This window comes from the organism of the source record quoted next, unplaced genomic scaffold (assembly GCF_019419815.1).
Source record: "Pyrus x bretschneideri cultivar Hongxiangsu unplaced genomic scaffold, Pyrus_bretschneideri_v1 Contig78, whole genome shotgun sequence".
Classification (NCBI taxonomy): Eukaryota; Viridiplantae; Streptophyta; class Magnoliopsida; order Rosales; family Rosaceae; genus Pyrus; species Pyrus x bretschneideri.
Genome location: NW_025999818.1, coordinates 1097617 through 1122260, shown reverse-complemented (window position 1 = coordinate 1122260; position 24644 = coordinate 1097617). Strand labels below are relative to the sequence as shown.

The 24644-nt window shown below is 35.8% G+C and overlaps 3 protein-coding genes across 3 annotated transcripts; 1 reads left to right on the top strand and 2 right to left on the bottom strand.

Annotated features, from left to right (window-relative positions):
* Positions 1 to 10645: 10645 nt before the first annotated feature.
* LOC103965526 (beta-galactosidase 16) lies at positions 10646 to 17869 on the top strand. The gene is given in 19 exon segments (XM_009378597.3): positions 10646 to 10873; positions 13638 to 13733; positions 13840 to 13952; positions 14132 to 14198; positions 14321 to 14413; positions 14588 to 14633; positions 14636 to 14730; positions 14856 to 14950; positions 15061 to 15169; positions 15264 to 15348; positions 15493 to 15611; positions 15708 to 15869; positions 15947 to 16128; positions 16212 to 16300; positions 16420 to 16529; positions 16668 to 16868; positions 16947 to 17092; positions 17163 to 17517; positions 17624 to 17869. Coding segments are annotated over 19 exon segments (2439 nt in total). The 5' UTR covers positions 10646 to 10705; the 3' UTR covers positions 17732 to 17869.
* A 146-nt stretch (positions 17870 to 18015) lies between these two features.
* LOC103965525 (N-glycosylase/DNA lyase OGG1) lies at positions 18016 to 20344 on the bottom strand. The gene is made up of 3 exons (XM_009378596.3): positions 19582 to 20344; positions 18889 to 19099; positions 18016 to 18717 (listed from the first exon to the last, which is right to left on the bottom strand). The coding sequence occupies exons 1-3, from the start codon at positions 20334 to 20336 to the stop codon at positions 18463 to 18465; spliced, it is 1221 nt and encodes a 406-aa protein (XP_009376871.3). The 5' UTR covers positions 20337 to 20344; the 3' UTR covers positions 18016 to 18462.
* A 2227-nt stretch (positions 20345 to 22571) lies between these two features.
* Positions 22572 to 23569, bottom strand: LOC103965546 (aldehyde dehydrogenase family 7 member A1-like). The gene is made up of 5 exons (XM_009378612.3): positions 23522 to 23569; positions 23275 to 23415; positions 23084 to 23181; positions 22829 to 22978; positions 22572 to 22729 (listed from the first exon to the last, which is right to left on the bottom strand). The coding sequence occupies exons 1-5, from the start codon at positions 23567 to 23569 to the stop codon at positions 22675 to 22677; spliced, it is 492 nt and encodes a 163-aa protein (XP_009376887.1). The 3' UTR covers positions 22572 to 22674.
* Positions 23570 to 24644: the final 1075 nt, after the last annotated feature.

Sequence of the window (24644 nt, the reverse complement as noted above, 5' to 3'; positions counted from 1 at the left end):
GTGTCTTTGTAGAACTCAAAGTACTTTTTGGACGTACGAGTCCAAATGTCTTCACTTGTTTGAGAAATACCCTTGATACTATCTTCCGAGACCCATCTATAAGCCTTGCAAAGAGCTTCATCTTTTTGGGTCCAAGTCTTTCCTTTGGTTGAATATGTGGTCATTTGTCAAAATATTGAAAATTTAAATTTAGATTATTGGAAGAGGTACGAGAGGGGTGTGTATGAAAAGAGTGTTTGACGTAAATAAAGTGTGAATAATTGAAATAAAATGAGGTAAGATAGTATGGAAGGGTGGAAATGATGTGAGAAATAGTGTAGAAATGGCTTAGGTATTTATAGGGAAAAAAAATTAGAATTTTAATTTTTTTTTTTAATTTTGTTCTAAAAAAATGAAAAATAAAAAACATTTTCCATCGGTTACATGACGTTAGTTGATGTCATGTAGCCCTTGGGTGTTGACAGACTAGGCCCCTCAAACAGGCTGGCTAGCTGGCTAATAATGCCTAGCCCAATGGCCAAAGGGCTGAAACTTGGCATGTTGGGTCCTTTTTTTTTTTTTTAACCCAGCCTATTTCGAACTGAAATTTGGCCTATGGCCTTATAGCCATTCTCCATTGGATATGACCTAATAATATTGGGCTAAAAATTTAACCTATAAGGATTGAAGCAAAAAAACTATTTGTGGGTTAAAACCTAAATTTTCTGAGTTTAAAGTTTTAGATTTTAACCCAAGGGTTAAAGATGGTCTAATAAGAGTTGTAAGATCATTTAGGCAAATGAAATCGAACAGCTTTTCTTCATATATGTAACTTAAATGTGCATTTTTATGTGCACTAAAATTCAGTGTTGTCTGTAATATCTCTCTCTTATAGAGGTGAACCACCATACATGTGAACTCTTTCTCTATCGTAATATCCATTTATAGAATTTGGCTATAATACTTATAAGTACTTAGTAATACTACCACCATAAGGCGGTCAACATGCTGTTATGACATCTAAGAAGTATATTTGACTGTCAGATGATGATAATACTAAATACTGTGAATACTATATCCGGTTCTCTAATTGTAATTTAAAATTGTGGTCGAATAGGCTCGTCTGGAATTGTTGTAGCAAATATAAATACTTTTCAGGTGTGTTTGTTTACATTCACTAACATTCACTAATAGACTAGAGTAAGTATTAGGATACTCCCGTGTTTGTTTGTTGGAAGAACTAACTTAAATGAAACTAGGTGGACTCGCCTAAACTAAACGCTTCACTACACCGTCTTAGCGAGGACCCCCAAAATCGGGCGGACTGCTAAGACCAGATCTTCTTTGCCTCTCCCCGCTTCGCTCCTATTTTCTTCTTTCTGGAAAACTCCTCTTCGTGCGAGGTCGCCATGGATCTGTGGTCTGTATAGGCGAAGAACATCGGCAAAAACTCGATTTCTGAGAAACCCATTTCGTGGGTTGGCGTTGAAGACGAGAGGATTTCGAGATTCGGATCTTGAATTTGAGGCACATGATTTAGTCTAATGGGCCCGTGAAGGCAAATCACAGCAGCAGAAGCCATTTTCTGCTTATAAACTTGTTTTCTGAGAAACCTATTTTATGGGTTGGCGTTGAAGACGAGAAGGATTTTGAGATTGGGGTCTTGAATTTGAGGAGCATGATTTCGTTTAATGGTTTTCATTCTTCAGTTGTCAAGGCCATGGGGAAGAATAACAATCATGGCAATTCATCCAACTCTTCATCTTCATCAAGTTTGCATTCTCAGCTGAAATTAAATTGAATTGCAATTTGCATGTGATTGGTCAAGGATCAGACCTTGTTTTGCCGCCCTGGTACCTTAATCCTTCTCAAGTTATAAGTCAATCCCTTCTTTTTTTCTTTGGTTTTAATATTGATTGACTTTGGATTATTTTTTTGATTTGCAGAATGCAAGCCTCCAAAGATGGCTGAAGATTTTCTCAAGTCAATCACCTAGGTTTTTTTTTTCCAGTATTTCTTTCTTTTTGGTTAGTTTTCTGATTGTTTAATTTGTATTATTTTTTCTGTTAATCTGCTTGGTTGCTAAGAAAATTTGATGGGAAAGATTGAAAATTCAAGATTTTGATTCCTTGGTATACTGCTAAATATTTGATTGTTTTTATTTATAAAGTGCATTTTAGTGTTTTTAGACAAAAAAATGGAAAGCTTTTCATAATTAAAAATAAATAATAAAAAATTAGACCTATCTAATCCTACGTTGCACCAAACATTTCACAATTTTAGTACTGTTTCGTGCATGCCAAGCCAATCCAACTTAGTCTCTGAAGCTAGTCCAATCCGAAATAGTCCCGTGCACTAAACGCACCCTTAGTATAAACATTCATAATGTTTTTAGAACTATGTGAATGCCCACATAATTTGACTAAAGAGGGAAGAATGGAAGTCAAGATTGTAGAGTAATATTGTAGGCTTAAATACTATAAGTTTGATTGTTACTATTTTGGTATGTAAAGTTTTCTTCATACATTTAAAATGGTGTCGGATCAAAACCTCTATATATAGAGATATGTTTGTATCTTCCTCAGTACAACACACAAGATCAAAGGTAGAAAGCACAGATAGAGCCACCTTAGGCTTAGAGGGGGCGGATGCCCCCACTCATTTTTTGTGTCAAAAAAAAAAAAAAGTAATCTTTTAGTTGTTTGTGGCATTAGTATTAATTCTTTCATGTGCTATTTTCATTGTTGAAAGAGCATTTTCACCCATAAAATTTATGAAGATTGATTGTGAAATTGTATGAGAGACTAATGGATAAATGATAACATGATTATTTTTGTAGAGAGAGATGTTTGATGATATTGGTAATAAGTTGTCATGCAACGCTTTCAAAACATAAAAACACATCGATGGATATTGTAATATGTTGTATGAAAAACCTTATGGACTAATATATAAGTGTTTTGTTTAGTATATTCTTGAGCTTTTTAATTTGTGACTTTGTTGTTTAAAGATGCCCCCATCCATGCAAATCTCTAGCTTCATCCTTGGTAGAAAGTAAATACCTAATCTCCCTCCCTTCTTTAGCTGCATTTATTGTATTGTACGGGTACAAAAACAGTGTGAAACATTGTTCCTGTTTCACTTTGATCTCTAGTAAAAATGTTCTCTCACTTTTGCCTATTTATAACACGTTATCAGCACAACTCTCTAATCCTAAGCAATTTTCATTTCCTTGCTAAAAAATGATTCTCGTAAGGATCTTACTGTTTCTCTTCATTCTCTTCCTCACCTGCATTATGATCCTTCACCACCACAAGGAAGAGTTGCTACCCACATGTCTTCTACTAGTCCTTGATATAATAATTACTTATATTTTTCTATTTCTTATTTGGTGTAGCTCCTAATTACTAACCTATTGTTTATTTATCTAAATTTTATTGCATTTTTAGATGGTGTGGTATAACCACCCATCTTACACTGCATACTTAATTTTACTGTAATTTTAGATGGTGCGGTATAATCGCCAATCTTGAGGCAGGAAACCTTGGGACCCATTAAGAAGGGAAACACGGCATCCTCCTAAGATCGGGCAAAAGCCATGATTTTTATTCGTTGGCACATTTATGAAAGATTAAGAGCAAATACCTGACAATTAAAGATCCACTAGCTCTTTCAGAATGCATTAAGACATAGATATCATCACCAAAAAAACAATGATTCTCCCAAAAGCTTGTTATTACTGGACACATGTGTGAATCCAAGATTTTAAGTCTGTCCCTGAGTATAGCTATGCAATGTTTAGAATCAGCTCTCAGATGAAACTTTGTGAAGAGGATGTCAATGAAGCAGACACGTTAGAAAAGACATTCAGTACTTTTCATGCCTCTAGTTTGCTCATGTAGTAGCAATATAGAGAGGCAATTTTACAGAGTACAACTAGTTGATATTAGTACTCCTTGTGGTTGAGTAGAACAATGAGCTCCTGATGAAAAATCATCAGTCTCGACCAACTAGATCGGCACCACTCTTAGAAGTGAATGTTGCTTCTCTTGAAGCAATCACCACCTCCTCTCGTGGCAGTAATTAAGACGATGATGTGACTACACGTGAGGTCGATGAAATTGAAAGGGTAAGAACGATGATGTTCAATTTTACAACCAAGGTCCAAGGCACAATCCAAACTTGAGCTTTAAAAATGTAAACTGCTACCAGGGTAAAGCTCATATGAATAAATGTAACAATCCACAAATTATTTGGAAGCAAAATTCGGTGATAGGCAAAAATAAAGTCATGGTTACTCTTTACTATATTAACCATATTAAATCTCCTTAAAAAAAAAACAATTATTCTAAATTTTATTTTGGTTACCATGTAGCTGCATCTAACCTCTTTGTTAGACTACCTATATACCCTCAAACGGGATCAAGCCATTTGTAGTTCGCCATCAAATTTAAACCGTTTACTAAAAATATTCAAGTGGCAGATATGTTCAATACTAGATTCAAACAATCGAATCACATCAAACAAGTATCAAATATGAAATCAGAATATCGAATTTAACTTAAAAAGGCAACATTAGTCTACTGGCCACGCGTCGCAGTAGGTGGCGGTTTCTGGCGAACAAAAACCTCATTTTCCGACTAACTGCCAAAAATCGCCAAATTTCACAAAATTGTAGAGCATAACTAGGGGAATAATTTTCATACTGAGCTGAAGTTCAATTTGGTCGAGAAATACCTAAAATTGCCCTTGATCCTTCGAAAACCTTAGAAATAGGTGTTACTCGATTCGTCTTCTTCGCTGCTCCGCTGCCCCCAAACTTGTTTAGGATTTGATCCAGACCTCAAGGGGAGTTGAACAAGGGTGGTGGTTGACGATGGTAGTTGTAGAAATGGCGGATCGCTGCCATGACACCCACGAAACCGACGAGTTTCATTCTTCGCGAATCTAGGGTTAAATCAAATGAAATTTGGGTGGAAATGGAAGAATGGAGGTCGGGGCAAAGTGCGCAGGTGGTGGTTGGGTGGAATTCGTAAAAAAAATCAACGAAAATTGTCAGAATTGGCCACCCAGAACAGGTCGTGTCGCGTAGGGAAAACGGATCATGGGTGGATTTGGTTCCTTCTTTTTCCCCATTCTCTCCTTGCTCCCTCTTCCCATTAGTTAGTTTTTCCCTCCCTTCCTCTCATTTTCTTTCTTTCCCCCATCACAGCCACACATGTGGCATCATCTCAACGGTCCCTGTTCCAGCAAAGCTAGAGCCTTCTAGAAATGGAAAGCCAAATGACCAAAATGCCCTTATCTTTGTTCGTTTCTATCTCCTTCGTTATAACTCCTTTCATGAATGGTTTTCGCCTACGCATTCGTGAGATCGAGCTCTATCCAAATATACCAAAAAATATAGCGAAACATATAAGGATAAAATATGTCCATGTATAATTATGTTTAGCCAACTAGGGGCATTTTCGTCTTTTTGACTTATTGAAATAAAATTATATGCCGTGAATATAAATGCGTTGTAACTCCGAATACGACTACAAAATACTTAATTAGCAATAAAATTCAGAATCGGGATTTCATTTCCCCCCATTTGAATTTCATAATTAAATTACATATTTAAAAATAATTAGGTTATTACAATAACACTCATAGGAATCCTGAAGGAGTCTATAATAGGTGTGGTTGGAATGGGCGTTGGGCACGTACCTGTCGTACACCGAAACATCCTGTAGATCTTTATCAAGCCTCCCTTAAATGAAAGAATGTCGAGACTAATTTCATTGACTAGGCTGATCTAATGGATATATCTAATCTAGTATTCGATTTATTAGGTTAATTGAACACAACTGACTTTGTTGTGTAAAGGGGGAATGAAGTTCATGGGTCCGAATAAATCATTTTTATTTTTATTGTACTCTTGTTTTCATTATTTGAAGTTGTTGTTTAAAGCTTGCATTTCAATTCAATAAGGTGGCATTGCAGCTTCCCTTTTATCATGAATAAATTGTTTTTAATTTTGATTGTCTTACTCAGAAAGGATGGAAAAAAATTGTGGCAGTTCTCAAAACAAGAACAATGGCGAAGATATTGTCTTGTAGACTGCGCAACCACACATACGATACTTTGAGATTGAAAATATTTCTCAAGCCCGATGCTTACAAAAGCAAAAGTAATAACAATATCTAGCCAATTAGACGTAGCTGAAGGCTCAGGAAAAGCTTAGGTCATGTTACCAAATGGAGCAATATTGTCCATATAAAATAAGTTATACGCTACTCGATTTACAAGAAATTTATTAAGTTTTAAAGATATACGTCCGAATCGATACCACATTGTAACAAAAAACGTAGATAATGTGGAATATTTATGCATCACCTCTAATGATACCCAGAAGCGTATATTGAAGAAGTTGTGTAGTTTATCGAGTGAATTGTATTATACATATATAAAGACAATTGAAGCACATAATGTCATAAGTCAGAAGTTCATTGATCCAAAAATTGACATGTTTTGGCTTGACTATCTGGGTCATCTAAGATCCACCATGATGCGTAGGATCATTACTAGCAGGGCCGGCCCAGGCCCAGTGCAAGCAGGGCGACCGCCCGGGGCCCAAAAAAATTAGGGGCACCAAAATTATTAGTGTGCAGATTTATATATGTTTTCATAAGAATATAAACTTATAAAATTTGGTTTAATGACAAAGAAATTTAACTAGAATCGGTAATTTTGTTGTTTGAAATTAATGAGGAGGTCTTGGGTTCAAAACACCATGTGTGCTTATTTAGATTCCAATTTTTACAAATTTCTTTTCATAACAGTATAAATTTATAAAATTTGACTAATTAATTAGAAGCAATGATTTTTGTACTTAAAATTAACAAAAGGTCCTAAGTTCGAAATGTCATGTGTATGTTTATTTTTTTTAATTTTTACGAATTTTTGTTTGGTTGTTAATTTATTTTTAATTACTAGCTAGTAACTATGTGGGTTGCTATTTTTAAACATTCGTTCCAATTCAAGTCTAATCTTCAACAAAGGGTAATGTGTAGACTAAATTTTTAGACCAAATTTGCAAATCATATGACGTGCCATCAAAATGTTTAATTTGGTGTCCATTCATTACTTATACATATCCCTAAAGACTTGAAAATATCATTATTTTTAGTCATATATTGACGAGGTTAGCAAATAAGAAAAAACACCTCAAGATTTATATAAAAACACTTTAAAAGTTCAGATGGAAGACAAAACTCATAATCTATCTACTTGTACACCTGAAATTTTTTCGTTTCCTTCTCTCGATACAAAATAAATTAGTTTTTTTGTGTGTTTTAAATTACTGAGTTTGAACTGTTTTTCTAAATATAATTGTATCAATGTCTTACATGTAAAAAAAAATAATTTTTTATATGAAGTGAGGGCACATTTTTTGGCTTCGTTCCAGCCCTTAAAAATCTCTGGACCGGCCTTGATTAACAGCTCTAATGGGCATTCATTATTGAGCAGACATATTGTTATATCAAATGATAACCCTTGCAAGACTTGTTCTCAAGGGAAGTTGGTATATTTGACCATCACAATCAAAGGTTGATGCTGAATTTCCATAATTTTTGCAAGAATTCAAGGAGATATTTGTGGGCCTATTCAACCACCTTGTGGACGATTTTGATACTTTTATGATTTTGGTTGATGCATTCACTTGATGGTCACAAGTTTGTCTCTTGTCTACTTAAAATGTAACTTTTGTGAGACTTATTACTTAGATAATTAAATTTCGAGCACAGTTCTCAGGTCGTCATATTAAGTCAATTCGATTATAAGTTTCTTATTTTTATTAAAATACGAGTACTATTATGGCGAATAGAAACTGAAATTGAAATTATTCTGAAGTTTTAATTGGTTTGTTCTCCCCTCACTTTCATCTAATGGCATGATTATTATTGCGAGTAAAAACTGAAATTATTCTGACTATGAGTTTCTTAAGTTTATTTAAATATGAGTATTGAAACAATTTTTGAGCTGCTTAATTGGAACAGGAATTAAATTTATTTTTTATTCTCGAGGTAATTTTTGCCAAATATTATTGAGGTCCTTCGATTTACAGAAGTATGGGTATGAGTATCATTTCACATCTGAACTCTTCTCTATATTTACTCACACACGTGAACTTGAAAGAAAAAAAATTTGAGTTTTCACTTGTAATATGTAATGTATGAAAATAAGGAACCATATCAACTAGCGGCTAATTGATCCGGTTGTCTTTTTAAATTTCCTTTATTTCAAAGCTCTTTGATTCTATCATTCTCCCATTTTTGTTAAGTAAACATACCCTCAATTCTTAATTTATCTTGTGTTTACTAACACACATTGGAAAAGGTGTGAATTTCCCTTTGTATTTCATTAATTTAATACATATATAGTCGAATAAGATCAACTAGGCTGATTCTTTCTTTTCGTCTCCTATTCATAAGTTTTCTCATCTCATTCCTGTTAAGATACTGTATACACGGCATAAAAGGATCTCATGCCTCAGTCGGCTATGAGCCCTTTTTCATTCTGTTAGATAAGAATTCGAACTTAACTTATGCTCATTTCCTTTCATGTCATCCCACTTGATCTAAGGCACGTTTATGGGCGCCATTTCGACCGATTTGTCGACTATCTTTTTTTTTTCCCAATGTAAACGATATTACTACATTAATTTATACTTTTTTATTTATTTTGTTCTTGTTAAGTATGCATGCTACAAAAGCATCTTGTACCTGCTGGGTCGCCTATATACGTTTTTTCTTTAGTTACATAAGAATTTGAACTTATGCTCATTTTCTTTCACCTAGTGATTTTAATTTTAGGAGCATTTACGGTCGTCATTTCGACCAATTTCTCTACTGACTTTATGTGTCTTTTTCCCGAGGGCTATATAGATTGAAGTTGTGGTTTAATCTAACTAGCTAGAAACAGTGAAGAGATATATATGAATTATAACGTGAAGCCTTGGTATCTCTATAGACATGGTGTATCAATAACAAAAGTATATGTGGAACTGTTACAACTGACTAGCTTGCAGGATGCATCCAACCCTAGCGATTACACAGGTCACATGTGAGATATATACTAACTGAATATTACATGTGCATGCTGCTCATGAAAGGCTTGGATATCTTATCTCAAAGATTTTGGAAACCCTTTTGGTTATTTTGTTCTTAGTTTGCTTCAAAGAACCAAATTTAATTAAGTTGGTGGTTATATTTGAGGATGCTTGACGTTTTTGTCCCTTAAAACAAGCATGTTGCCGTGGTGTAAGATGCAAACATTTCCTTGCATAGAACTGCAAAACTTCATCTTCAATTCAAGCAACGTACTTGGAATGTCGTCACTCAAATTATAACGCGTGTATTTGTTTTAGTGTACTGTACAATAATTCACTTCGTAACTTGTGTTTCCGATAACTTTAAGAATTTCTTCTTCAATTAGTTGTGATCCTTTTTTATTTGCCCACATTGACTATTGGAAGGGCAAGAAATGTCATACATAGGTTATCTGATTTCCCCCTTTAATCAGGAGCAATTTCGTATACATGTTCTAATTAGTGTATTCTCAAATATATTTGTCCATTTTACACATCCCCTAAATTAAGGCAATATATATTGACCAAAGTCCACGTAATTTTAGTGATAGAATCTGTTATGGTAGAATACGTACATGTTATTTGTGTGTCACACTGATAAAACCACCAATCTCACCAATACAAAACCAAGTTAGCGTGCTGCAGCTAACCACTTGTTACACCTTTTCTAGCAAATTAATGAGCCATTCAATTAGCCTTCTCACACTCTTAATCTCATACTATAGCTATGCAAAGTAATGTTTTGTTATCATATTTATGTTGTTAAACTGTAAATCTGAACCACACATTCAAACAAGAATCAACATGAATGTTTGTCCAAATTCTGCATTGGACAATTTAAGCATCTTACGTTACTAGTATGACAAGAACACAATAATTTTTATATTCATGTATATATATATATATATATGTTTGAATATATTTTGTTTAATTAATTGGTGCAGTTAATATTGCCATCTTATAAAATATGTATTCACCTTGCATATCCTAATTGATTTACAACTAAATAAATCGCTCGTTCTTGATTCCCACACCATAAAACAAACCCCAAATTGTAGGTTTGTTAATGGATTTGAATTAGTTTCCAAGCCAAAAAGGTGATTATAATCCAAGGCCTAGACACAGAATATATATATAAGTAGTAGGAAATCAAAGAGGATATGTTTGAAGGCTCTCAAAAAGTTTATAGAAGCCAGTGAAAGGGTCCAAACCTCTGATATCATAGCAGATTGCAGTTAGGGTAGGCTGCACCAACGAAACCCTAATTTACCTTTTCTTTATTTTGGTCCGAAACCCTCATATAAGTAATTTGTATATTTTCGACAAAGTTCTACTACGCTCCGGTTATTTATACTCCGAAGTTTTCCGAGAGCATATTAGAAAATCTCCCCTTTGTTCGTTGAAGAGATAAGGACCCCGAGTTTTCTCTTTTTTTTCTTCTTATTTTTTGTATGGATCAATGTTCATATCATTTACTCATAGAATCATAGCAACACAATAAGTTTCTGCCCGAAATCTTTGAACGCTTTTCCTTTTTTTGTGACAGAATTTTAAGTCTTAGCAACAAAAAACAAATTTGAGGCTGTGGAATTTTATATGGAGATGGTGAGGCTTCTTCTCTGCAGTTTTGCATTGTTGTTAATGAGCTTTGCCTGCAACTCTGATGCTGGCGACGTTACGTACGATGGAAGATCATTGATCATCAATGGCGAACGTAAAGTTCTGTTTTCGGGTTCAATTCATTATCCAAGAAGCGCTCCTGAGGTAAACTGTATTGCATTCTTGTCAATAATTCTTTTGTTTAATTTTATTTCAAAGTTTTATTACAATACAAATTCTGGGCTTTTAGCTTGTTCAGTTCTCATCGTGTTAGGTAGGCAAGTATATAGAGCTGCATCCTCTCGTTTTAAATTTGTTTTTTCCTTTTCTTTTTCTACATTTTTTCAAATACTTTTTATTCAAGCCAAGAAGAGTCCCTATAATATAAAAAAGCAAAAAGATTCATTTTATATTTTTGATAAAAAGCCAAAAGAAATTTTTGTCAAGGCTAAAAAAATGGGTATTTCATTTCTTTCTTTAATTGAGAAAACTTTGAGTTAGAAAAAAGAAAAGGATTTTCTTCCAAGAAAATATATATTATTGCGGAGAAAATTGCATCTACTTATGTTTGTGAGAAATCTGTGTTAAAATGGTAAACAATTGCTAAAAAATCCCTTTTTTTTTAGTACATCCATACATTTTTATCTTAAGTGGAGGGAGAGTTTAGCTAAGTCATACAATAGCCAATCTAATTTAGCATCGAATTCGGCATTCATGAGATTCGAATCTAAAACATGTCACTTCTAAATAAAGAAGAATACCATCAAATTGTAATATCGAGTGACTATTAAATTTGTACTAGGGATTCATGAAGTAATTTTTTTTATTTATATCTTTTTATCATCAAAGAAATAGTTAAGTGATTTAGTAGGTGTCGTTGTATCGTTACCATGTGTTTATAGTCAACGACTTCAATTAAGGTCATACTATTTTTCAAAAAGGACGTTAGCTATTTTCTCCATATGCATTTTTTATTTATATTTTTTTAATTATTACTTGATACGTGTATTTAATTAATAAATTAAATTACATAATCTTATTTTTAAGGAGAAAAATTAAAATTTTGCATTAATTATATAATTTAATTTGTTAATCGAAGGCAGATAACATTCCTCTTTTTTCCAATTGCATGATATTATGTATGATATTGATTCCAATTGCCTGATTTAATGTAATTGCCTCAAATTTCTACGCAAAGTAATAATCATGGGGTTTATGTGAATTTTCATGCGTTCAAATCGTTCCTTTTAAAAATTATTTTCCAAGTCTGGTAAAAACTTTAACAAATAATCTACCAAGCATGGACACAGTAGTACTCCTTGTATTTCGGTGTCGTGTTGTATTTCCTTATGATTATACAAAAATTATTCTTGTTAATTTTATGTATCATCGTATCGTGTCGTGTTGAATTTCTGTGTTCATGTCCATACACCCCACAAATTATTGAATAAATCATATATACTTAATACATCCCATATTTTCTTTTTCAATGAAAAACTATCTTAATACACCCCGCATACTTCCTTCTAATACTCTCACACCTCACATTCTCAATATACACCTTACATTTTCTACATGTACCCTATATTTTCTATACATCCCACATTTCTCAAATCTTACAAAGGTTTTAATTTGGACAAAAAATGCCGATTGGAATTTTGACAAAAGATGCCGCCTAGGATTTAAAACATACGTGGGTTGTTTTTAATTCCACCATTAAAACTTATGTCGTATGTTTTAATATTTTGTGGTAATTTTAGGTGTTTAATTCTTCATGTAATCCCTGTGATCCCTAAAAGATGAATACGAACATAGAAGCTTGAATAACGCAGCAAAAGCAAGATTAAATAATTATCGATGTCGTCAAAATCACTAAAACAATACAAAATATGAAGTCTTACCTCATGTGAAGCTTCCGAAACATCGATTTCGTATTTCATTCGTCAAAAATAATTTTTCTCAATCAATATGTTTATAGTTTCATTAGTTAGGATTTTATTCAACAATGGAGAGTCAGAGGGATTTTGATAGTTGAAGAAGATAAATAATACGTTAAAAGTGATTTGGGGTGTATTTATAGATTTTTTATTTTTTTTAACCTAATAAGATCAAAATTGCCATTACATAATAGGGTAAATCAATTATTTAATATTAAATTTTAATATGGCATACATTCAATATTTTATGCGCAATATTTTATGCAGTGCTAATATAAAAACTTTAAAAAAATGTGAATTTGTTTGTTTAAAGAGAGAAGAATTCTTCGACAGCACCCAGCAATAAAACCCAGAAGTGGGAGATCCTTTTCACGAAATTCATCAAGGCACATAATTCCAATCCTTGAAATTTAATCCAAAGTAATAACTTTTAAATCCCGGAACCCAGCAACCGCCACCACAAAGCCCAGCTGTCTCCCTGACCAGTCGCCTCCACAGAAGCCAGAAATTCGTCTGCCCTATTTCTTTCTTAGGTTTTGGTGTTATGGAATCAATTTGTGGGTTTTGGGCGAAGTGAGTTGACGGTCATGTGAGGTAGTGGGGGTGAGGCGATTTGACGGATTTGAGTTGCAAATGTTTTGTGGCCTGGCCATGTTATTGATGGCGCAGGTGGCGCAGTGGTGAGGGAGAAGGGAGATGGAGAGGGAGAATGGTTGGGAGTGGTTGTAGTGCTCGTGCTCTGATAAGAACCGAATGAGGGCGTAATTGGTAAAGGGAGTCTAATTCTTTCAAAATGAAGAGTTGGATTCCTAAATTCGTGTAGACTCAACGTGCATTTTGATAGATTAAGTAAACAAAGGACTGAAAGTGCATTCTGTAATCGGAATCCAATTCTTCAATGTCGTTTTTACAATATGATTATGTATTGTTTATTATTCATTAATTTTACATTCAGAAGTGTTATTTATTTTCAAATTTCATGTCCTTTTCAGATGTGGCCATCTTTGATAGCCAAGGCCAAGGAAGGAGGAATAGATGTGATACAAACATACGTGTTTTGGAACCTTCATGAACGCCAACAAGGAAAAGTCAGAATTTACTTCCCTCCCTTATTCTAATTTTAATTTAATTTAATTACACTGCTAACTCAGTCACTAATAATGGTTCTGATTCTGGTTAGTCTTTGTTTTGCAGTTTGATTTCAGTGGAAGAAATGATATAATAAGCTTTATTAAGGAAGTCCAAAACCAAGGCCTTTATGTCACCCTTAGAATCGGACCTTTCATCGAGAGTGAATGGACATACGGGTAATGATATTTTGTCGTTTATCTAGCATGTTATAGCATCAGAACACCCTTATATTAATAAACATTTAATCTGACTAATAGTGCGGACGAACAATTGGCAACATAACGTGTTAGATTGTTTAGCATGTTACGCAATTAGATACTACTACCATGTTAATGTTATGGTGGGAATGCTGCAGGGGTCTACCAATTTGGTTAAGGGATATTCCTGGCATTGTCTATCGATCAGATAATGAACCATTCAAGGTAGATAACTTACATTTTAAGGGGTTTAACCATGTGTTCGGGACTGGTATTTCTTTCTAGTTGTAAATGAGATGTCGCATGTTCGAATCCATTGAAATCCGTTATCATTTTGTTAATGGCAGATTGAAATGGAAAAATGGACAACCAGAATAGTCACCATGATGAAATCAGAAAAATTGTACGCTTCACAAGGTGGACCAATTATATTGTCACAGGTAAAAAGCCCATACTCCATAACACAAACTTATAAATTGCAATATTCGTTTATGTTTCTATTGTCATACTGCAAATTTGGATCATTGCATGCTCAGGTTTATTTTTGCTTGGAAGTCGCAAGAAAAATTAAATGTACCCTATAAATTGACAGTGTATTGCATACGTATATGTAGATTGAGAACGAGTACAAAATGATAGAACCAGCTTTTCATGAAAGGGGACCTCTTATGTTCGTTGGGCTGCAGCAATGGCGGTCGGGCTTCAAACTGGTGTGCCCTGGGTTATGTGCAAACAAGATGATGCTCCAGATCCCGTGGTTAGTTTAGTTACTTTCCATTCACATGCGCTTGCGAAGTTTGTCAGGCAGTTTGGCATGTTATGTTGTCGTATAAGGTCGGTTTTATTCTAAGTCTTTGACAAGTTAAATCCCGAAATCTGCAGATCAACACATGCAATGGAATGAAGTGTGGAGAAACCTTTACTGGTCCTAATTCTCCCAATAAGCCAGCACTATGGACAGAGAATTGGACAAGCCAGTACGTCTTCACACTCTAAACAGAAAGTTTCTTTTCCATTTCTTTATCGAACGAAATGGTTATCAAACGAGCTTTTAACTAATGCCAAGATTTTGTTCTTGATTTTGAAGATACCAAGTATATGGTGACAAACCATTACTAAGATCGGCTGAAGATATCGCGTATCAAGTTGCACTGTTTATTGCAAAATTCAGAGGAAGCTATGTAAATTATTATATGGTATGTTCATCTTGACAAGATATAATTATCAAACTAATAAAACTGAATTGAATCAAACATGATGTTTTCTGCTGACAACGCGGTTTTGATCCAGTATCATGGAGGAACCAATTTCGGAAGATCAGCTTCTGCATTTGTGATCACTAGCTACTATGATGAAGCTCCTCTTGATGAGTATGGTAAGATTCTGAATGTAGGATTTCATGAATCGATTTCGTTAGTGTTTTATAGAAAGTGAATTCCGATTTCTACAACTCGTTTTCATTTGAGTGTGTTCTGTTTTCATATTGTCATTTTAACTGTTTACGTGTTGAGTTCTGCAGGTTCAGTAAGGCAACCGAAATGGGGTCATCTGAAGGAACTGCACGCTGCGGTAAAGCTAGCCTCCAATTCTCTGCTCTCTGGAGACCAAACCAATGTCTCTTTGGGTGAACTGCAAGATGTAAGAACATTGACGAGAACTTCTCAGCATTTTCTTCATTTCTTTCTCCGTGATTGAGTGCGATAAGAATAACAGGGCTTCGATCTTTCTCAATAGGCCTATGTATTCCAAGTTAAGTCTGGAGAATGTGCTGCTTTCTTAGTGAACAAGGGACCTAAAGATGCGAGTGTTGTCTTTCAAAATTCTCCGTATCAGTTGCCTCGAAAGTCAATCAGTATCCTGCCAGACTGCAAAACTGTAGCCTTCAACACTGCAAAGGTAAGTTCACATCCATCAACAATTAGTTAAGATATTTCAGACATATTTTTCGACCACTGAAAAGTCTCCTTCGACAGGTAAACGCACAACAGTCTACTAGATCATGGCAGGTAACCCAAAAGTTTGATTCAACAGAGCGATGGGAAGAGTACAAGGAAGCTATTCCTAATTTTGACAACACTGTGTCGCGAGCAAACACATTGCCAGAGCAATTGTTCACAACAAAAGACGAATCTGATTACCTTTGGTACACTATCAGGTAAAACATCAACCAGACGGAGGATTTGATGAATTTAACTGTATCATTTACTGACATCCTTTCGATTGATTGTCCAAATGCAGCCTTAAGCAAGATTCAAATAATGAATCTAAATTAGTTGTTCAATCACGAGGACATGTCTTGCACGCGCTTGTAAACGGAGTATTTGTAGGTAAGTTTTGCATCTCACTATATCTTGCTTCCTATCCCCACACATCTCTCAGATTTGTTGTTCGATTGCCTTATTGATCACCAACTTTACATACTTCGAAATGCTTTGTTATTGTTTAGGATCTGCACATGGAAGGCACAGGAATGAAAGTTTTTCCTTGGAGCAGACTGTTACTCTTAACAAAGGGGTGAACTCCCTCTCATTTCTTAGCGCAATGGTCGGATTACCGGTATTTTTCAGTCTCACTTTTTCCAATTTCTGTTTCTCCGTTGCATATATACCATAATTGCAGCAAAGAAACACACAATCCAAGTCACAATCAAGTTATCTGCATGCAATTTATGTCAAATTTACGTTTTATTTGAAGGATTCGGGAGCATATCTAGAGCGTAGAGTGGGCGGATTACGTAAAGTACTGATTCAAGAGAGAGATTTGAGCAAAAACTCATGGGGCTATCAGGTTGGGCTGTCTGGAGAGAAGTTAGAAATCTACACAGATGCCGGATCAAGTAAAGTTCAATGGAATAAGTTGGGAAGCACCGCTAATCAACGACTCAAATGGTTTAAGGTATGACTATTGGTTAACGAAAAATGTATCTTGATTTCGTTACGTTGGCTGTTTCTAAGTCATTGTCTCTGTTGGCAGACTCATTTTGATGCACCAGCAGGAAATGATCCTATTGCATTAAATCTCGGTTCCATGGGAAAGGGTGAAGCTTTCGTCAATGGACAAAGTATCGGTCGATATTGGGTCTCGTTCCAAACCCCGGAAGGCAAACCTTCCCAGACATGGTAAGAGTTCATACCAACCCTGTAAATTTGTTATTACGATGATATTTTGTAAGCACAAGCGTTTACTCAGGTACCATGTACCCCGAGCCTTCCTCAAGCCTACCAGCAATCTATTAGTTCTCCTGGAAGAAGAAAACGGCGACCCCCTCAAAGTTTCACTGGACAAAATTTCAGTAGCACAAGTATGCGGGCATGTGTCCGAGACACATTTACCCCCAGTAGTCAAATGGTTAGGTCTGAAAACTCACAACCAAAACAACACTAGAAAGTACCGCGACAGAAGGCCAAAAGTTCAGCTCAGTTGTCCTCCCAAGAGGAACATCTCCAAGGTCTTGTTCGCAAGCTTTGGCAACCCTTCTGGTGATTGTCAAAATTATTCCACCGGAAGCTGCCACTCATCTATTTCTACAGCAATTGTAGAGCAGGTGAAGCATCACTTACCGTTTTACAGCAGTCTCAGAGCTCCATTTTGTTGCCCCAAAATCGAAAGAACTAATCGTGCATGTTTCTTATGATGGTTTAATATTTCAGGTTTGCATTGGTAAGAGGAGATGTTCTATCCTTCTATCGAAGAACAGGTTTGGCGATCCATGCCCAGGCATCAGCAAAACTCTGTTGGTCGATGCACAATGCACGTGATGCAAGTATAGTTTTCGGTCATCTGTTACATACAGGTATAAATTGCTTATACAACTCTCCACAAGTGTAGAGTATTACCTAAAGGATATGAGGTGTCATCGTATTATATTTGAAATAAAGTTTGGAGGGTTCTAAGCTTCTCGTTCAAGTTTTTGTCAAATAATGTTAGTAGCCAACTTCAATCTCCGTTCACATAAACGAAACAACGATATCTAAGGTAACAAATAAAAAATGAAAAGAAATATATATATATATATAATTGAATCTATGTCCAAACAACTTCATAAATTAAATACACTTCTTGATTCTTGATTGAGATGCAAATAATGTTTGAACAAACATCAATTTGTAATCTACTGAAATCCAATAATATGACCGCCTAGAAATGTACCTTAACAAGGAAGAAATACAAGCAGTGATGATGCAGAGGAAAGACCAACGTGCACCGGAATGAGAATGAGCGGATGAGCTTTGAAAGAAATAGGTGACGGAAAAATTCATAGAATGCAATGTGAACCTGGCCTTCCAATAGGCAGCGCGTAACCCACGTTCATTCATCTTACAGAGTTCTGATTTGCAAGGAGTTCATTATGTTGGAGAAAATCGTCTTGCACACTGAGCTTCAGTACTGCAGTATTTAACAATTAGACGCCTTGCCGCATAATAAAAGTGATGAAATCATCTAACTATAAGGTTTTAACTTAAACGTCCAGATTCCAATTGTCAAGTCACTAATCAACAGTTGAAGTATCCACGACAGTGTGCGATTCACGATCCTTTTTCTTGGTAGCTTTACTCTCTTTTGCACTCGTAAAATGAGCTGGTAGAAGGTCCTTTTGTGAAGGTAGTTCAGCAATAAAAAGCACAGTTTGAGCCCATCCTGCATATTTCCCGTATTTACTCACAAATGCCTCCGCCACACGGACACAGAGCTTAGGTGTCAGACGAGCACCTGCTAGCTCAGGTATGAGGTATCTTGTAGCAATCTTCCTCATCCAAAAATCATTGAAACATCAGCACTTCATGGATTTTATAAACAATGCACATACGCTACAATTCCAATCAACAACACACCAAGAAGCTATGAACAAAATTTAATAGCAGCACATAATGCATTTGTGACTTGTGAAATAGAAATTTGAGCAGTAAGAGCATACCTGCCACACATGTGTATCAACAGGAATGGCATGGTGTTGGTCGAGCGAGAATAGAGCTATACATGCCGCCACCTTGGGACCAACTCCAGGCAAAGTCGAAAGAGCTTCAATCACCCCCTCAAGCTCCATTTTACGCAGAGACAAAAGCCACCCTGCACCTCCACCAGGTTTTAACTGCAAAGCTTTTACAGTGCCAGTAATGTACTTGGCCCTGCCCATACAAACCAACCCAACAAACCAGATCTCAATGTTGTAAACTTTACAACCCAACAAACCCTATATATATTACACACACACACAAACAAAGTAGACACTCAAGCACTAACCACGACATTAACCACACATTCTGAACCATTCCACAATAATTCCCATGATCTGAACCCATCAATTTTTAGTTCATGATTGAAAAACATCCCTACAAAGTATCTAATTGTGAACAGAAAAATAGACAGACACAAACTCTAAATGTTTAAGGTAATAATCAAATGGCTAAATGATTTCCGAGATCGGTGAAGTTTTGCAACGATGATCTTTGAATACTAGTGAACAACTCAAAACACGAGATAAGATCAAACCGCGGCGCGGACCCAAACAAATGGTTAGCGCCGTACGAACTTACTAATTAGTTAGTGCTTCCACGCTACGGTTAAGCAAACAATATACATATATATAAAGTGATTATTAATGACAGACCTATAGCCAAAGCCAGCTTCTCTGAACTCTTTCTCTGACACCATCGACAAGCGCTCCAAAGATGGAAATTCATGGAACTCAAAACCACCAACAGACCCCAAATGGTTCCCCAACGACGACACAAAATCCACCATTTTTGTAATCCTCTGAATGTTGTTATTCGACGAACAAAGAAACTGAACCAAACATTCAACCGGGTCTTGCCGCAGCACTCTAGCCCCGCCCAAATACCCAGCGAGCTCGGCGAACCGCGAATCCGACGCCGAGAAAACCTCCCACATTCTCGCCAGAGATATACCCATATTGAGAAAATCGAGCAGGGCCGTCTCCGCGCCGCCGCGCTCGGAGGAGGTGGTGCTGTGTAGGCAGTAAGAAACATCGCCGTTCGGGAGGTGCTTGAGGGAGACAAGGTGGCACCCGACGACGCCGGTGTACTGGAGAGGGCCAGTCTGCCGCCACCGGAAGGTTTGGCCGGTGGGGAAGGTGAGGGGAAGGGAGAGCTCCGATTGGGTGAGGTTGAGTGGGACCCACTTGGTGGTGGGTACGAGGGGTAATTTGGGTCTTTTGGAGTTGTGGGTTTGCGGAGTTTGGGGGGTCGATGGAGGAGAATCGATGGGTCTTTGTCGCTTGCTCATGGTTGAGAGAGACCTCAGGTGCAGTGGGAGCATGGAAATGGTGGGTACGAATAAGAATTTTCTGAGGTCTGCAGAGCAATTCCCTCCAGACCGGCGGAGAGGGAAAGGTAGGAGAGGCATGAGGGTAAAAAGGGAAGTTCGGTTCATCAATATGCATGGGGCCAAGCCCAAACTGGTTTATGTTATTTGGGATCAATTCCAAGCCCAAATCGTTTTAGGGTCTGTTTGGTATCTATTAAAATAATATCATCGTTTCTCAAAACATTTCTTAAAAATATATTTTGAAAACAATTTTTTTTAAGACTCAAATATTTGTTTGGTATGAGATTTAAAATTATTTTAAATCTTAAAAGTTAAACTGGACAAAAAGATCTAAAGAGAGAGGTCGAATGAAAGGGAGAAAGAGGAAAGAAAGAAATAGATGACAGGAGGAGAGAGAAAAATGAGAAAATGGTCAAAGGAGATAGCGAGAAGGAGGAGAGAAAAAGAATAAAGAATCAAGTGAGTGGAATGGAGGAGAGAGGAGGATAGAGAAACAAGTAAAATGAGAGGGGAGGAGAGAGATTTGGAGTAAGAGGGGAGGAGAGAGAAAAAAAAGAAGTGAACTTTGAGCTCGTTTGGCAGTTTAGACTATACTGACTATTTCAATCGGATAGGATAAATAGTCACCGGATAGGACTGACTAAATTAGTCAGGCGTTTGGTGCAGTATTGGACTAAAGATCAACTCTTTAATACTGTGTTCGGTATTGTACTATATAAATCGTACTGTTATCATTTTTTATCAAAAACAATTTCCATATTAGTTTTAAGAAAAAAATTGTTAATAAAATGAATAAAAGGGAAAATAAATTGACAGAATAATCCACAAATGAGGTCTTTTTGATTTTGTTTGTGCACATTTCTCCATCTTGCTTGCCTTGAAGAGCTTGTACGAAGCCCTGATCTTGATCAGCTTCCCTCTCGCTGCCGAGTTCTTCAACTGCAGCGCTCTAGATGCAAAAATTGAATCAGAAATCTCGATTTGAGCACCATAATTGAAAACCCAGAAGCAAAAAATGGAGATAATGAAGAATCGATATGAAATCGCGAATTAAAGTGCCTGAAAGTAGAAAACCCAGAAGCTAAAAATGGAGAAAATGAAGAAATCGGGATCTAAAATCACAAATTAAAGTAACTGAAAGTATGGAGGCTGAGCGACGGTTTTAATATTAGGTGTTGGCTGTACAGACTTCCTCTCTTATGGAGTTCTGAGTTTCGTCTGCCTAGCTAGTTATCCTTCCTTATTGGGCTCCTCCGTCACTGGAGCCTCTGCTGGCAGTTAGGATGGACGGAGGGAAAAAGAGCGGCAACAACTTGGTCGCGATGCGCAGAAGCAGAGAGGGTTAGAGAAAAGCGAACGCCTGACTAAATTATACCAGCGTATAGGAGAGGATAACTAAGCGGGTGTAGAGTGTATTAAAATTGTGGGACCGGATTGTTTTATCCGGTGGTTATTTTACACATTATGCACCAAACAACTAGGTTCGTATTATTAGTACTATCCGGTTCCTTATACGAGCTGCCAAACGAGGCCTTTAAGTTTAAGAACTCTAAAAACTCATTTTTGATGTTTTTAGAGAGTAGGTTATTTTTTTAAAAATTAGTCTTAAATTCAAATTTTGAAAATAGTCCTGTCAAACAAGTTTAAAAAGTATTTTTGAGTTTAAAAAGTTAACAACAACAATAACAACAACAACAAAGCATTTTTCCACTACGTGGGGTCGGCTATATGAATCATAGAACGCCATTGCGCTAGGTTATGTGTCACATCTACAAAAAGTTAGATTTTTTTTTCTTTTCTTTTTTGTTAATGTTCAAATTCTAGAACATCTTAAATTTAATCCTTTCGAAGTATAGAAAAGAAGAAATCATAGATAAGTGTAAGAACGATGCAGTGTAAGCAGGGCTGGTCCAAAGATTTTTGAGGCCCGGAGCAATGTGAAAAAATGTGCCCTCACTTCATATAAAAAAAATTATTAATTGTTTTTACACGTAAGACATTGATAAAATTATATTTAGAAAAACACTTCAAACTCAGTAATTTAGAAATACGAAAAAACTAATTTATTTTGTATCGAGAGAAGGAAACCAAAAGACTTCAAGCTTATACAAGTAGATAGATTATGAGTTTTGTCTTCCATTTGAACTTTTAAAGTGTTTTTGTATAAATCGTTCTTATTTAGTAACCTCGTCAATGTAAGACTAAAAAAATAATGATACTTTTGAGTCTTTAGGGATATGTATAAGTAATGAACGGGCACCAAATTAAACCTTTTGATGACACATGTTTCTTTTTCACACATTCAAGCTGGCACGGTACTCGTAACCATGACAGCAGCAGATTCGGCAGAATGTACCTTTTCCTTGACATGTCATGACCAAGGTTTAGACCGAGCTTTGCTGTGACGCCTGGTTCACTAGCCGAAATTTATACCCTGAGCAAGTGGTAGTTCAGTCCCGTAGTTGATTGTACTGTCAAGGATAAGAATTGCTCATGTCAATGATGAAACAATCATAAAACAGTCCCGCAATCAACTTAGATATGTGATCAATTTAGATATGAAAGATTACCATGTTGAACGCCTCATATATTGCTTCCAGGAGTCGCTCCCTGCTTCACGACCACCGTCAGTTGCCTTTTCTCCGCCAAAGGCACCGCCAATCGCAGCTCCATTTGTAGGTATATTTACATTCACTATACCACAATCACTACCATGTGGCCTGCATTGTATTCGAATGCAAACAGTTAAAACACTGTAATTTGAAATATCCCTTTGTCAGAAAATTGGTCACTTTCTAATCTCATCACCCATTTTAGACACTTACCCAATCCATTTGAAAATAGTACTCGGCTTGCTTGTGAAAATTGAACTACTCAGTCCTTGTGGTACTGAATTGTTCAGTTCAATTGCTTCTTCAAGAGTCTGCATATTTTCGAACAAAAGCCGCAACATTTATCGGAGAAGAAGCGCATAGAAAATAATAATGCAAGATAAACTTTTCACAAGTTGGACTACCTTAAACTTCATAACATAGAGAACGGGGCCAAACAATTCTTCTTTCACCACAGAAGCATTTGAAGCAATCTCAACAATTGTTGGTTGAACAAAATTGCCATCTGACTCGATAACCGATCCGCCTGTAAGGATCTTTCCACCCTGAAAAAATAAATTACGTTGTGTAAGACATAAGATCCATTTTTCCTCTGGGGTGTGTGTGTGGGAGAGGGGGCGTTCATGCTTCTCCAAGAGACAAAGAACATGCCTGAGATTTTATGGTTGAAATCCCCTTCTCAAAATTCTCCCTCGTCATATGATTTGCAAATTTGGTCTAAAAAATTAGTCTACGCATTATCTTTTGTTGAATTTTAGACTTGAATTGGAACAAATGTTTAAAAATAGCAACCCACATAGTTACTAGCCAGTAATTAAAAATAAATTAACAATCAAACAAAAATTTGTAAAAATTGAAAAAAATAAACATGCACATAGCATTTCGAACTTAGAACCTCTCGTTAATTTTAAATACAAAAACCATTGCTTCTAATTAAACTTCTAATCATCTAGCCAAATTTTATAAATTTATGGGAGTTTTAACGAAAAGCCCGCGGTACTGTTTACTTTAACGAAAAACCACATTTTTACAGTAAAAAATTAATCCTGGTACTATTCACTTTACCCTTTAGTTTGTCCTTATCGTTAAAACTCAAAGTTTTCAAGCCATTTTCATTAGTTTTCCTTAAATTTATACTATTATAAAAAGAAATTTGTAAAATTGGAATTTAAATAAGCACGCATGATGTTTTGAACCCAATACTTCCTCATTAATTTCAAACAACAAAATCCCCGATTCTAGTTAAATTTCTTTGTCATTAAACCAAATTTTATAAATACCAAAACGTATATAAATATGCCACACTAATAATTTTGGTGCCCCTAAATTTTTTGGGCCTTGGACGGTCGCCTTGCCCGCATTGAGCCTGGAGCGGCCTTGATTGTAAGTGCAAAGCAGAGGAAAGCAAAGATGTTTATGTACTAATTGTGAGTACAATTCTCACTGATCTCATTCTTTTTAACAATTAACGATTTAATTCATTAACGTTATCGTTTGTAAAAAAAAAAAAAAAAAAAAAAGGTATAAAGAAGAATTAATTTACACATATTGAAGTACATAAAAAGAAAGTAGTCAAAGGCAAGGCAATAGTGAGTTAGTTTGACCAAAGAGTGTGATGACCAATATAATTATGTTTTTAACTTAATAACATGGTTCAATTATTTATTAAATAATTTTAACACGACTAAACGATTTAATATTTTGAATGATTTTTGGTAGTTTGATTTTTAAAGGATGACTTAAAAAATAGACTGTTGGAATTGAAATGTAACAT